At 38.6% G+C, this 15,116-nt stretch overlaps 1 protein-coding gene across 4 annotated transcripts in view; it reads left to right on the top strand.

Annotated features, from left to right (window-relative positions):
- The window catches only part of Zmym4 (zinc finger MYM-type containing 4), a 152,877-nt gene that overhangs the window by 92,598 nt on the left and 45,163 nt on the right, over positions 1–15,116 (top strand). For all 4 annotated transcript variants that reach the window (XM_045149031.1, XM_045149029.1, XM_045149033.1 and 1 more), the window contains 7 exons: positions 213–488; positions 794–944; positions 2,139–2,311; positions 4,142–4,292; positions 5,405–5,548; positions 5,862–5,899; positions 7,089–7,233. In XM_045149031.1, the coding sequence (XP_045004966.1) occupies positions 213–488; positions 794–944; positions 2,139–2,311; positions 4,142–4,292; positions 5,405–5,548; positions 5,862–5,899; positions 7,089–7,233 (1,078 nt within the window). The remainder of the gene's footprint in view (positions 1–212; positions 489–793; positions 945–2,138; positions 2,312–4,141; positions 4,293–5,404; positions 5,549–5,861; positions 5,900–7,088; positions 7,234–15,116) is intronic.

The raw sequence follows: 15,116 nt of genomic DNA, 5'->3' as shown, positions 1-15,116 counted from the left end.
TCACAGATTTTCTATTGGGAAAATATTAGTTTGAAGATTATAAATATTTTTTTCCTACATAAATGAGACTTAACTATTCAGTTATAAACTCTTCAAAGGTCTGGAATTTAGCTTGTTATATACCAAGAATTATGACTGGCACATTTAGGTGCATAATTTTACTCTTTTGAATAAAGGTTAGACTGATCTAGTCTTATTTTATTTTATTTTAGAATTTGTTCAACAAACCAACGGGAATGAATTCTTCCGTAGTACCCTTGTCTCAGGGTCAAGTAATTGTGAGCATTCCCACTGGTTCAACAGTGTCAGCAAGTGGAGGAAGCACCTCTGCCGTCTCGCCCACCACCATCAGTAGTTCTGCTGCTGCTGGTCTCCAGCGTCTAGCTGCCCAATCTCAGCATGTTGGGTTTGCACGAAGTGTTGTGAAACTCAGGTGTCAACACTGTAACCGTCTTTTTGCCACAAAACCAGAACTTCTTGACTATAAGGTAAAGGGTCATAGCTGGTGTGGTCGTACATACCTGTAATTTCAGCACTCAGAAGGCTGAGGCAGGGGGATTGCAAGTTCAAGGTTAGCCTGGGCTACTTAGGGAGATCTTTCTCACAAAATGCAAAAGAAACAAACAGGAAAATGTAGGTTCATGGTAAAAGTTGATTATAAATAGGACTATCTGTAAATGTTTTATAACTTTTCATCTCTCAGAATTAGACTGTATGTTTTGAAAGTAAGAGGGATAGAAAATATTATAAGGGTAAAACAAATGCTTAATTAGTATTCAATATTTCTTTACAGGGTAAAATGTTTCAATTCTGTGGCAAGAATTGTTCTGATGAATATAAGAAAATAAATAATGTAATGGCAATGTGTGAATATTGTAAAATTGAGAAAATTTTAAAGGAGACTGTGCGATTCTCAGGTGCTGACAAGTCATTTTGTAGTGAAGGTAAAAACAGCAACAAAACCCCATAAGACAACATTATATCCTGAGGATGTTGGTTTTTTTCAAATTGTTCATTCCAGCTTATCACCATATAAGTTTATAACTGTAACTTTTATTTTTGACTACTTTGTATACACACATTATATATGTGTGTGTGTGTGTGTGTGTATATATACATACATATAGATATAGATAGATCATTTTCATCCCCCATTAACTGTCTTATCCCACTCTTACTCTACTTTTTCCTCATTAATCCCCTAACTACTTTCATGTCTTTTTTTTTTAAAAAAATAACTCACTAAAAGAAAGTGCTTGTAACATAGTATATGAATTTTGTCTTATGTGTATGCTAACAAAGTTTTCATTTGCTGACACATGGTTTATTCTCTTTTGATCTAGTTCTTTATTTCATATAGATGTTAAATAACATTAAAGATCCTCAAAATTTAATGCAGAAGATATTGATATGAAATACATTTAACATCACTAGCTCCCTGGAGAACTCAAAGATCCTTACATTCATTTCTAGATAGTTCTTAAATCCTTGTAGGATCTTTTGTTTATCTTTTTATTGTTTTAAACACCTGTTATGTTTATGAATATAAATGATCTGAATAGGCAGATTAACATGAAATACATGGTTTGCTTTGTTTAGATAAAATGTTATGCTTATAGTATTTTGTTTTGGCTCTAAAATTGCAATGTTATTCTTCTAGCCAGTGGCTTTCAGACACCCCTCCCCCCTTTTTTTCCCAAGATAAGGTCTCACTGTAGCCCAGGCTGACCTGGAATTTACTGTGTAGTCTCAGGGTGGCCTCAAACTCACAGTGATCCTTCTTCCTCTGCTTCCCAAGTGCTGGAATTAAAGGCATGTGCACCATGTCCAGCATTTTCAAACCTTTTGGTCACAACACAAATGAATTATATTTTACATTGTAACCCAGTATATTTTCACATTACAAATAATAACAAAAGTTTCATGAAGTGAAATTCACTATATGTAATGTAGTACAATGTTTTCTATCTTACCATTATATCATTTTATCGAAAAGAAAAAAAAAGAAAGATTCTCTAAACTGATTTCTTGTCTTGCCTGTTAGTCAGGGCCCAAGTGAGAAAACTTATTTCTAGGTTAGTTAAATTAAAGATGTAGTTTTATTCTCCCCAGTGTTAATTTTGTCTTAATTTTTTTAGGTTGCAAGTTACTTTATAAACATGACTTGGGAAAACGCTGGGGAAGTCACTGTAAAATGTGCAGTTACTGTTTACAGACATCTCCCAAACTAATACAGAATCATCTGGGTGGAAAGGTGGAAGACTTCTGCTGTGAGGAGTGCATGTCTAAGTACACCGTGCTCTTCTATCAGGTAAGTGGTGCGCACTCCTGAGCTTGTGGGGCTGGAGTGTCAGCTGTGTGCCTTGTAAGTCTCATGTAAAGCGAAGGACAGCGTAATTATGCAAACTTCACAAATATGTTATGGTCTCTAGCAATGAATAAGACATTTAGGAAGGTTTAATGTCATTGAAGTTTTATTCTTTTTTTGTTTTTTTACTTCCTATAAAAGGGACATCAGATTGATGAAATTAAAATTTATTTAAAATGATGTGTTGGGTGTGATGCACGCCTTTAATCCTAGCACTTGGGAGTCAGAGGTAGGAGGATTGCTGTGATTTCGAGGCTACACTGAGACTGCATAGTAAATTCTGGGTCAGCCTGGGCTAGAGCAAACCCTTACCTCAAAAAAAAAAAAAAAAGGTTTTTAAATGATCATTTTATTCATTTGTCATTAAATTAAAACAAATTTGTTGGGCTGGAGAAATGGCTTAGTGGTTAATGCACTTGCCTGCAAAACCTAAGGACCAGGTTCAATTCCCCAGGACCCATGTAAGCCAGATGCACAAGGTGGCACATACTTGGTTTTTAAAAAACAATTTACATGGTCTGGATAAGTGATAGGTGGCTCAGTGGTTAAGGCACTTGCCTGCAAAGCCTAATGACCTGGGTTCAATTCTCCAGTACCCATGTAAAGCCAGATGTACAAAGCAGCACATGCATCTGGAGCTCATTTGCAGTGGTAGAAGCCCTGGTGTGCTCATACTATATCTATCTCTACATCTCTATCTCTCTGCTTGCAAATAATTTTTTTTTAAATTTACTATAAAATAGATCATTAGTTTCTCGTGATCAACCTTTTCTTCTCCCCAGCTTGTAATATTTATTTATTTCTTCATAGCTTATACCTTTTTTCCCTCTCGTTGGTCCCCATTTCCTTGAGGTCCCTTCTAAGTAGACTTATTGCTATTCACTGTGTGGTAATTAGGGCCTCTATCAGTCTGTTGGAGTGGGGGAGGCTGCACCTCAGGATGTCTACCCCACCCTTTGGCCCTTACAAACTTCCAGCTTCCTCTTCTGCAATAATCCCTGAGCTGTGGGAAGTATGGTAGCAGTTTGTTATAGAATTGAGTTCTCTGTAACCTCTGTACTTTTGCTCCATTGTCTCAGTTCACCACAGTATTTGTTGCTATTTTCCTATAGGTGGTTGTCAGCATAGTATTGGGAGCAATATTCATGTCTTTGCTTCCTCTGCAGATGATCAATCTTAAAAAAAAAAAAATTAGCAGGCTGGAGAGATGGCTTAGCGGTTAAGGTGCTTGTCTGCAAACAAACCCAAAAGACCCAGGTTCCACTCCCCAGGACCCCCGTAAGCCAGATGCACAAGGGGGCGCACACATCTGGAGTTCGTTGGCAGTGGCTAGAGGCCCTGGTGTACCCATTCTTTCTCTCTACTTGTCTATTTCTGTATCTTTCTGTTTCTTTGTTTCTTTCTCTCTCTCTCAAATAAATAAATAAAACTAAAATTTTTTTTTTAATGTTAGCAATTAGAGAGGGAGTTGGTCGGATGAGAGAGAATGAGAATGGACACAATAGGTCCTCTTGCCCCTGTAAACAAACTCTAAATGCATGTGCCACTTTGTGCATCTGGCTTTACATGGGTACTAGGGAATTGAACCTGTGCCTGCAGGCTTTGCAGGCAAGTGCCTTTGACCACTGAGAGATCTCCCTAGCCCAAGGATGATCAACCTTTTAAGTATTATTATTTAAATTCTAAAGTTAGTTTATTTCACTTATCTTGTTTTTATTCTGTCAAACCATAGGTAATTTGTTTCTTCTTTACTGTCTTCAATTTCTGCTTCAGATGGCCAAATGTGATGGTTGTAAAAGACAGGGTAAACTCAGTGAGTCCTTGAAATGGCGAGGGGAAATAAAACATTTTTGTAACCTGCTTTGTATCTTGATGTTCTGCCATCAGCAAAGTATATGTGACCCACCTTCACAAAACAATGCAGGTAAAATTAAACATAAGTAGTCGTGAATGGAGCTTTTAGTCAGTACATGGAACTAACTCCTTTTTTTTTCTATATATGTAAATAATTATCCATAATTTTTAGAAATGTAAATTGTGTGTGTGTATGTGTTAAATTTACTTGAAAGAGAGAATGGGCACTCCAGGGCCTCTAGCCACTGCAAACAACTCCAGACATATGTACCACATTGTGCATCTGGCTTTACATGGTTACTGGGATGAACCTGGGCTGACAGGCTTTGTAAGCAAGAGTCTTTGACTACTGAGCCATCTCCCCAGCCCAAAATGTAAATCTTACTTTACTCAGATGCTATTAACATTTAAATCCTTTTGTTGAATACCTTAAAAGCAGGAAATTAATTTTTTAACGTTGTTTTTGCTTTTTCTGAGAATACTGTGTGGGAAGGGATGACACTTACTATTTGCACCTTGACTTCCATAATAAGAAATTTTAGATTATTTATTACAAAGACATAAAGGCTAAATTATGTAGCACTTTAAGTATATTTTTAATATGTCAGACATGGTGTTGCATAACTTTTAATCCCAAGAGGAGCAAACATTGAAGGCCATTGAGACCTTGTCTCAATCAACCAACTGTAGACATATTTAGGACATTGAATCTCAGAAACTATAATTTGCAAACTCAAAATTAGTACTATTCTAGAACCCAGTAGTCTGCATATATTATCTTTATAAAAATAGAAGCAATAACTACAAGAGCCTTCTTCAGAAATTAAAATAATCCTTTTAAATGTAAAGGTAAGATTTTAGATTTACTATATAATTCCACTAAATTTACTTTCTGATCTTCATGGTTTGGTATTGTGTCTATGGACATTTTTGTTAGATTTAAGTGGGACTGATGCATCTTTTATATACATGTATGTGTGGGAGATTTTCAGGTTTCACTAATTTAAGAGCTAACAAATTTTTTAAAATGCAGATAGTTAATCCAAAAATTACTCTGTTCTAACAAAAACTACTCCATTCTGAAAGCAATGCTTAATCTCCTTGAGATGTTGATTTCTATATAAGATCATATAAATTACATGAGCTTTCTTTATTCTTATTTTATTTTATTTCTTTGATTAGCAAGTATTTCCATGGTCCAAGCCACTTCTGCAGGGCCCCCGACATCACTCAGAAAAGATTCAACTCCAGTTATTGCTAATGTAGTATCTTTGGCAAGTGCTCCTGCTGCTCAGCCTACAGTGAATTCTAACAGTGTCTTACAAGGTATAGCTTGATTTGAAAGTGTTTTTTCCTGACTTTTTGAGTTCAATCTTATCATTCTATACATTTTTCCTAACAGTGATGATTTTTGCATGTCTAACACATTCATATTAGGACTTAGTAGCTCACTGTGCACTGATAGGACATGCAGTAGTGTTTTCCAAAGTTCCATTATCTTTTTTCTCATTTTGTTCTTTAGTACTGCTAGTTTTCACTGAATTCAATGAATATGAACAAATGAATGTACTGATAATTGGCTTTCAATACTAATGTTTAAATAATTGTAAGAGATCTTCAATTTATGTTTTATATCAAGGTGCAGTTCCAACAGTAACAGCAAAGATCATTGGGGATGTAAGTTTCAATATTTTTACTGATACTGGTAACTATAGTTTCCATTTGCATGCACAAATATGTCTGAGTTAATTCCCTCTCTTTTACTAAGGAATTTATTGAAGAATAGGATTTGGTCTTTTATATACTACACATGTATATGTTTATGTATCTTAATTATATAATTACCTATATGTAATAAATACTGTAATGTTTATATGCCGTAAGTTATTTGAATACTTCATATCTTTATGAAGTTACTGAGGTTTAATTGCATGAACTTTGTTATTTTTATCTTTTAACTTTTGGGGTGACTGCTAACATACTAAGTCATGAATAATGCTTTCAAAAGTATAACTTCTCTCCGCACCACTGTTCCATGCAGATCATGCTGTAAATAATCCTTCCTTTTCTTTTGTGCTTTATCTTTTAAAAGAAGAATCAGTACAGAAGAATATAAATAATGAACTGGACTGGAACAATGGCATTTCAAAATTTTTTCGTAGTCTGTGGGATAACTTTCATGTCACATTTACTCGAGTTACTGTATGTGTGTATGTTTTTCATGTTCATGTGCTCATGGGTGTTGGGTGCCTTATACACACTAGGCAAGCACTGACTGGACCACTGAGCCAAAGCTCCTCAAGGTACTTAAATGATGATTCTTAGATTTCTAGATAGATCCTCTAAGACTGATGGTGTTAGTCTGAAACTCAGTCAAGCAGTAACAGGTCTTAGCAGGGCATGGTGGTGCACACCTTTAATCCCAGCATTCCGGAGGCCAAGGTAGGAGGATCTCTGTGAGTTTGAGGCCAGCCTAATACTAAGTAGTGAATTCCAGGTCAGCCTGGGCTAGAGGAGAATCCAATATCAAAAAAGGAAGAAAGAGGGAGAAAGAAAGGAAGGAGACAAAGGAAAAAGAAAAAATTCAGCCAGTATTGTTACTGATCATCTTCTTAAAATAAGATTAGCATTTTTCTTGATAAACTGATACAGTAATTACATATATTGAGTCAAATTTATAGTAATTTAAATACTCATACCATTAATACTTTAGGTACATTGCATTTCTCACATATTTAGTAGCGTATTTACATGCTGTTTCTTCTGTATAATTTCCATATATTATATATTTTAAAATTATATTTGTGTACTTAACTTCTTTGGTTTCTTATTTATATCTTTTAACTTTTTTTTTTCTTTAAACTAGGCAAGTACACAAACAGATGCCCTGAAACTGCCACCTTCTCAACCTCCAAGGCTTTTGAAGAACAAAGCTTTATTGTGCAAACCCATTACACAGACTAAAGCTACTTCATGCAAACCACATACTCAGAACAAAGAATGCCAGACAGGTATGTTCCTTGAGCCTTATTATTTACTTTTTTTTGTTGTTGTTTGTTTTGTTTTTTCCAGGAGAAAGAAATGGAGGAATCTGGCTACATTGTTTACACATTATTTCTTGATAATAAATTTAGTTCCTTATATGCATTGTCCAGGTTGGTTTTTACAACATTCCTGTATGGTATTTCTTTCTTCATCTTTTTTTTTTTTTTTTCTTTTTTGGTTTTTCAAGGTAGGATCTCACTCTAGCCCAGGCTGACCTGGAATTCACTATGTAGTCTCAGGGTGGCCTTGAACTCATGGCGATCCACTTACCTCTGCCTCCCAAGAGCTGGGATTAAAGGCGTGCACCACTATGCCCAGCTCCTGTATGGTATTTCTGTATATGAGGCTTAATAAATTAAAGAGAAGGAAGCTAACTGATAGTACAGTATTAGGAACACATTTAATTCCTTTATTAATAACTACAATGTGTACTAAGCACAAGCTTTAGAGGCTTTTGATTAAGAGCTGTGTTAGGAGTAGGGGTGCATGCCATCAATCCCAGCACTTGGAAGGCAGAGATAGGAGGATCACTGTGAGTTCAAGGCCACACTGAGACTATACAGGGGATTCCAGGTCAGCCTGGTATAGAGTGAGACTCTACCTCAAAAAACCAAAAAAAAAAAAGGAAGAGTTACTATTGCCGGTTGGAGAGACAGCTTAGCAGTTAAGGCACTTGCCTGTGAAGCCTGAGAACCCAGGCTTGATTCCCCAGTACCCATGTAAACTAGATGCATAAGGTGATGCGTGTGTCTGGAGTTCATTTGCAGTGTCTAGAGACCCAGGTGTACCCATTCTCTCTCTCTCTCTCTCTCTCCCCCTCTCTCCTTCTCCCTCTCTCTCTCCTTCCCCCCCGCCTCTCTCAAATAAATAATGTTTTTTTCTTTTTTTAATTTAATTTTTATTAATAACAACTTCCATGATTATAAACAATCTCCCATTGTAATGTTCTCCCTCCCCCCACTTTTCCCTTTGAAAGTCCATTCTCCATCATTTCCCCTCCTCCTCTCAATCAGTCTCTTTTATTTTGATGTCATGATCTTTTCTTCCTGTTATGACAGTCATGTAGCGTCAGGCACTGTGAGGTCATGGATATCCAGGCCATTTTGTGTCTGGAGGAAATAAATAAAAATTTTTTAAAGAGTTGGTATTGCTAACTGAGTGTGGTAGTGTATACCTTTAATCCCAGCCCTTGGGAAGCAGAGGTAGAAGAATCAGTGTGAGTTCAAGGCCAGCCTGAAGCTACAGAAGGTCAGCCAATACCTTCCTCAAAAAAAAAAAAAAAAGGAATTGCTGTTGCTTTCCAGAGTGCCCTGTTCAGTTATTCATTCATGCCTGCATTCATTGTGATATTGTGTATCCAACGCATGGCTTTGTGCATGATACACTTTTCCCCAGCCTCTTACACTCTGTTTCATAGTCCTTTTCCCTGGGGAGAGCCTCAGAGTTCTTCAATAAACCCCTGCCCAACCCCTAACTGCCTCTACCCATATGCAAAATCTCTGTACCACTTTTTTTTTTTTTTTTTTGAAGTAGTGTCTCACACTAGCTCAGGCTGACCTGGAATTCGCTATGTAGTCTCAGGGTAGCCTTGTACTCATGGTGATCCTCCTACCTCTGCCTCCCAAGTGCTGGGATTAAAGGCGTGTGCCACCATGCCCAGCTCACTTTTCTATTTTTTAAAAAATATTTTATTTTTATTTAATTGACAGAGAAAGGGAGAGTGAAAGAATAGGCACGCCAGGGCTTCCAGCCATTGCAAATGAATTCCAGACACATGTGCCCTCTTGTACATCTGGCTAACATGGGTCCTGGGGAGTTGACCCTGTGTCCTTTGGCTTTGGAGGCAAACGCCTTAACCTCTAAGCCATCCTTCAGCCCCTCACCATTTTTCTAAATGCTGGTGGGTGGGGTCATGATTCTTCCCTCCTCTGCTTGCCTGCCTCCTTTCCTCCCTCCCTCCTCTCTCTCTCTTTTTAAAAATTTTTTTCTGATTTATTTTTTAGATATTTTATTTATTTGAGAGAGAGCAAGAGGAAGAGAGGAGGAGAGAATGGGTGTGCCAGGACCTCCAGCCACTGCAAATGAGCTCTAGATGCATGTACCCCCTTGTACATCTGGCTTATGTGGGTCCTGGGGAATTGAACGGGGATCCTTTGGCTTTGCAGGCAAATGCCTTAACCGCTGAGCCATCTCTCCAGCCCCTCTATGTGTTTTTCTTTTCTTTTTTTTTTTTGTTCATTTTTTTAAAATTTATTTACTTGAGAGTGACAGAGAGAGAAAGAGGCAGATAGAAGAGAGAGAGAGAGAATGGGCGCGCCAGGACTTCCAGCCACTGCAAACAAACTCCAGCCGCATGCGCCCCCTTGTGCATCTGGCTAACCTGGGTCCTGGGGAATCGAGCCTTGAACCGGGGTCCTTAGGCTTCACAGGCAAGCGCTTAACCGCTAAGCCATCTCTCCAGCCCCTCTGATGTGTTTTTATGTATTTACTGGGAGGCGGGAGAGAGAATGGGTGCGCCAGGGCCTCCAGCCACAGCAAGCAAACTCCAGATGCATGTGCCACCATGTGTATCTGGCTTATGAAAATCTTGGAGAATTAAATGTGGGTCCTTAGGCTTCATAGGCAGGTGCCTTAGCCACTAAGCCATCTCTCCAGCCCTCTTTCTTTCTTTTTGAGGTAGGGTGTCACTCTGGCCTAGGCTGGCCTTGAACACGAATTGAGTTCAATCCTCCTGCTTTTGCCTCCCAAGTGCTGGGGTTAAATGTCTGTGCAACCATGTCAAGCTTGCTTGCCCCCTCTTTTCTCTCTCACTCTCAAGAAAAGCAAATACAAAGCTAGGCGTGGTGGTGCACGCATTTAATCTTGGCACTCAGGAGGCAGAGGTAGGAGGATCACCATGATCAAGGCCATCCTGACACTCCATAGTGAATTCCAGGTCAGCCTGGGCTACCTCAAAAAAAAAAAAAAAAGCAGACACAGAAAGACTGAGTATGGGCATGCCATGGCTTCTTGCCACTGCAAACAAATTCTAGACACATGTGTCACCTTGTGCATCTGGCTTACATGGATACTGGGGAATCAAATCTAGGTCCTTAGGCTTCACAGGCAAACACCTTAACTGCTAAGCCATCTCTCCAACCCTTTAAATATATATATATATTTGTAGCACATATATATATGTAATTTTTTCTTTTTGTGTGTGTGTTTTTTCAAGGTAGGGTTTCACTCTGGTCTAGGCTGACCTGGATTCACTGTATTCTCAGGATGGCCTTGAACTCATGGCAGTCCTCCTACCTCTGCCTCCTAAGTGTTGGGACTAAAAAAGTGTGTGCCTCCATGCCCAGCTTAATTTTTTTTTTTTTTTATTTGAGAGAGAGAGAAATACATAAGAGTGAACAGGGTTTGCCAGGGCTTTCATCTGCTATAAATGAACTCCAGACACATGCACCACCTTGTGCATCTAGCTTTACTTGAGTTGTGAGGAAGCAAACCTTGGTCCTTTGGCTTCTTAGGCAAATGCCTTAACTGCTAAGCCATCCCTCCAGCCCTGTTTATTATATATTATAACTACCCTACAACAGACATTCATCATTTTAGCTATGAATATTGTAGTTGTCTCTTACTTTAACAATTTATGTAAAGCTGAAAATATCTGTTTTTTGTGTTTTTTTTTAAATAAATATTTTATTACTTATTTGAGGGGAGGGCAGATAGACAGTGGGTCCGCCAGGGCTTTCAGCCACTGTAAATGAACTCCAGACACATGCACCACCTTGTGCATCTGACTTACATGGATCCTGGGGAATTGAACCTGGGTCCTTTGGCTTTCCAAGGAAGTTCCTTAACCATTAAACCATCTCTCCAGTCCTTGTCCCCTCCTTTTATATTTTTATTTGAAACATGCTTCTTACAAAAGGGCAGCTACAAAATACAGAAATACAGAGACCTACAAAAATTACTTGTTCTCTTAACATGGAAGAGTGGAAAGAAGGACTCAAAACAGAAGGATAATCAGGAACATCTTTCAAGTAATTTTTAGGAAACAGCAATAAAATGCAATGGTGTAATTTTCTATCAAGGACTTCTAACAACTTATGTTTGTTTTGTGGGATACACATCCTCCCCTTAAGTGGGACTGTGTTATATGTCCCCATCCTGTACCCCCCCCCCCCCGCAAGGTAGGGTCTCACTCTAGCTCAGGCTGACCTGGAATTCACTATGTAGTCTCGGGGTGGCCTTGAACTCAAAGTGATTCTACTGCCTCTGCCTCCCCAGTGCTGGGATTAAAGGCATGAGCCACTACACCAGGCTGTTTTATTTTATTTTTTTTCATTTTTATTTTTACTTTTATTTTTTGCAATGGGAATCTCACTGTAGTCCAAGCTGACCTGGCACTCACTTTGTTGTTCCAGGCTGTCATTGAACTCCCAGCAATCCTCCTACCTCTGCCCTCCTGCCCAGTGCTGAGGTTAAAGGCATGCACCATCACACCTAGTCCAAAAAATTATCTTTTTATCAAAGATTTATTTATTTATTAGACAGATGGGAGGAGGGGAATGGGTGTGCCAGGGCCTTTAGCCACTGCAAATGAATTCCCGACAAATATACCACCATGTAAATCTGGCTTACATGGGACCTGGAGAATGAAATCCTGGGTCCTTAGGTTCACAGGTATGCTCCTTAACTGCTAAGCCAACTCTCCAGCCCAAAATTATCTTTTTTTTTTTTTTTGGTTTTTCGAGGCAGGGTCTCACTCTGGCTCAGGCTGACCTGGAATTCACTATGTAGTCTCAGGGTGGCCTCGAACTCACGGCGATCCTCCTACCTCTGCCTCCCGAGTGCTGGGATTAAAGGCGTGCGCCACCACGCCCGGCCAAAATTATCTTTTTAAAAGACATTTTAATCACTTTCTTTTATGTAATAAGTATCATCTAGGACACAAGGGACCTTAGGAGTCTTATAAAAAGAAATAAACTAGCAGAAAAAAAAGTTGAGTACAACAGTAACAAAAAGTGAATGATCTGAGTATAAAATGACAACAGGTTTCAGTTTAGAAGAGAGACTGGAGCACTGACATTAGAGACTGGGTATAGAGAACTGCTAACAAGAGTAAGTATGGTATGGGCTGGATATGTGGCATGATGGCATAACTTTCTTTTAAATCTTTATTAGTTCCCCCTAACTGCTGCAAATATTTTAAATAAAAGTTGGCATTATAGCTTTACACAGGTGGTTCTTGTTCCTATTCTCTTTCCTTCAGCATATCTTATTTATTTTATTTTTTTTTCAGTTTTTTTTTTTTCAGGTTAGGTCTCACACTAGCTCAGGCTGACCTAGAATTCACTATGTAGTTTCAGGGTGGCCTAGAACTCATGGTGATCCTCCTACCTCTGCATCCCAAGTGCTGTGATTAAAGGTGTGTGCCACCAATAAATAAAAGATTTATTTATTTACATGAGATAGAGAGGGAGAGATAGAGAGAGAATGGTCATGCCAGAGCCTCTAGCCACTGCTGACAAACTCCAGATAACTGTGCCACCTTGTGCATCTGGCTTATATAGTACCTGGAGAATTGAACCTAGATCCTTAGACTTCACAGGCAAGAGCCTTATCCATTATGCCACGTATCCAGCCCATATCATACTTACTCTTGTTAGCAGTTCTCTATACCCAGTCTCTAATGTCAGTGCTCCAGTCCCTCTTCCAAACTGAAACCTGTTGTCATTTTATACTCAGATCATTCACTTTTTGTTACTGTTGTACTCAACTTTTTTTTTCTGCTAGTTTATTTCTTTTTATAAGACTCCTAAGGTCCCTTGTGTCCTAGATGATACTTACTACATGTTTTTAATGCATTTTTAAAAAAAATTTATTTATTTATTTGAGAGCGACAGACACAGAGAGAAAGACAGATAGAGGAAGAGAGAGAGAGAATGGGTGCGCCAGAGCTTCCAGCCTCTGCAAATGAACTCCAGATGCGTGTGCCCCCTTGTGCATCTGGCTAACGTGGGACCTGGGGAACCGAGCCTCGAACCGGGGTCCTTAGGCTTCACAGGCAAGCACTTAACTGCTAAGCCATCTCTCCAGCCCTTAATGCATTTTTTTTAATGAGAGAGTAACAGAGAGAGAATTAGTGCATTTAGACCTCTAGCCATTGCATTCAAGCTCTAGAAACATGTGTCACCTTGTATGTGTGTGTGCACGTGCGTCAGTTTAGGCATCTGGCTTACGTGGGTTCTACGGAGTCAAACTTGGATCCTTAGGTTTTATAGGCAAGCGCCTTAACCACTAAGCCATCTCTCCAGCCCCTTTTAATGTATTTTTAAAAAGTTTTAACTAAGTATTTATGGGTTATACACTACGTAATGATCAGATCATGATGACATATCTACCTCATATATTTATCATTTCTTTTTATTGAGAACCTTCAAATTTTTAGTTACTTCTTAAATTATATAACTAGTTGTTAAATGTTGTACTAAACAATATTAAAAGTGATTGATCCAATGGGACCCCTGTATTTGTCAGTCATCCTCAAAGAATCTGCTTTAGGCCCACCTATGCTGCCATAAGTGGCAGTATTTCGTTATTTTTATAGCTAAATAATAATCTTGTGTGTGTGTGTGTGTGTGAGACAGAGAGAGAGAGAGAAGGAATGAGCAAGAGAGAGCATGCTCATGTTTTTTTACTCACTTGTCAGTGAACTTGAAGGTGATTCCTTTTTTTTTTTTTTTAATTTTTTGTTTTTTTGAGGTAGGGCCTCGTTCTAACCCAGGCTGACCTGGAATTTACTATGTAGCCTTAAATTCACAGCGATTCTCCTACCTTTGCCTCCCCAGTGCTGGGATTAAAGGTGTATGCCACCATGCCCTGCTCTAAGTTGATGCTTTATCTTTTGTATATAGTGTTAAACACAGAATTGCAGGTCTTTTTCAATGTACCCTTTCCTTTCTTTGGATATAGGCCCTGTTTTCATGGAGTTACTAAATAGTTGAGATAATTTATTTGCAGAGTGAGATTTTGTTGTTGGTGCTGCTGTTGCTGTATTTATTTATTTATTTTGGTTTTTGAGGTAGGGTTTCACTGTAGCCCAGGCTGACCTGGAATTCACTATATAGTCTCAGGCTGGCCTTGAATTCATGGCAGTCTTCCTACCTCTACCTTCCATGTGCTGGAATCTAGCTTGTGGCTTTTATTTAAGATACAGGTCCTTTCTGTCTTCCTTAGGGTAGCTCTGAATTCCTAGTCTGAAGCATTCCTCCTATTCTTAGTCTTAGGAGTATAAAGGACTATAGACCTTCACCAATATGCCTAGCTCCTAGTTCTGATTTTTGAAATTTTGTCTATTTATTTATTTATATTTATCTAGTACTATAGACTTTCACCAATGTGATTAACTCTTAGTTCTCATTTAAAATATATATGTGCGTGTCTATATGTATATGTGTGTGTGTGTGTGTGTGTGTGTGTATATATACACACACACACACACACACACACACACACACACATATATTTATTTATTTTGAGGTAGGGTCTCATTCTAGCTCAGGCTGACCTATAATTCAGTATGTAGTCTTAGGGTAGCCTTGAACTCACAGCCATCCTTCTACTTCTGCCTCCCAAATGCTGGGATTAAAAACGTGTACCCCACCCATTCTCTCTCTCTCTTTCTCTCAAATAAATCAGAAATAAATGGAAAACAATCAGTGGCTGGAGAGATGGCTCAGCAGTTAAAGCACTTGCCTTCAAAGCCTAATGACTTGGGTTCAATTCCCCAGGTTCCACATAAAGCCACAAAGTGGTGTATACATCTGGAGTTTGTCTGCAGATGCCCCAGTGCACCCAT

Source organism: Jaculus jaculus, chromosome 5 (genome assembly GCF_020740685.1).
Source record: "Jaculus jaculus isolate mJacJac1 chromosome 5, mJacJac1.mat.Y.cur, whole genome shotgun sequence".
In the NCBI taxonomy this organism is placed as follows: domain Eukaryota; kingdom Metazoa; phylum Chordata; class Mammalia; order Rodentia; family Dipodidae; genus Jaculus; species Jaculus jaculus.
The sequence above is the reverse complement of the archived record's forward strand: the minus strand, read 5'-3'. Positions and strand labels throughout refer to the sequence as shown.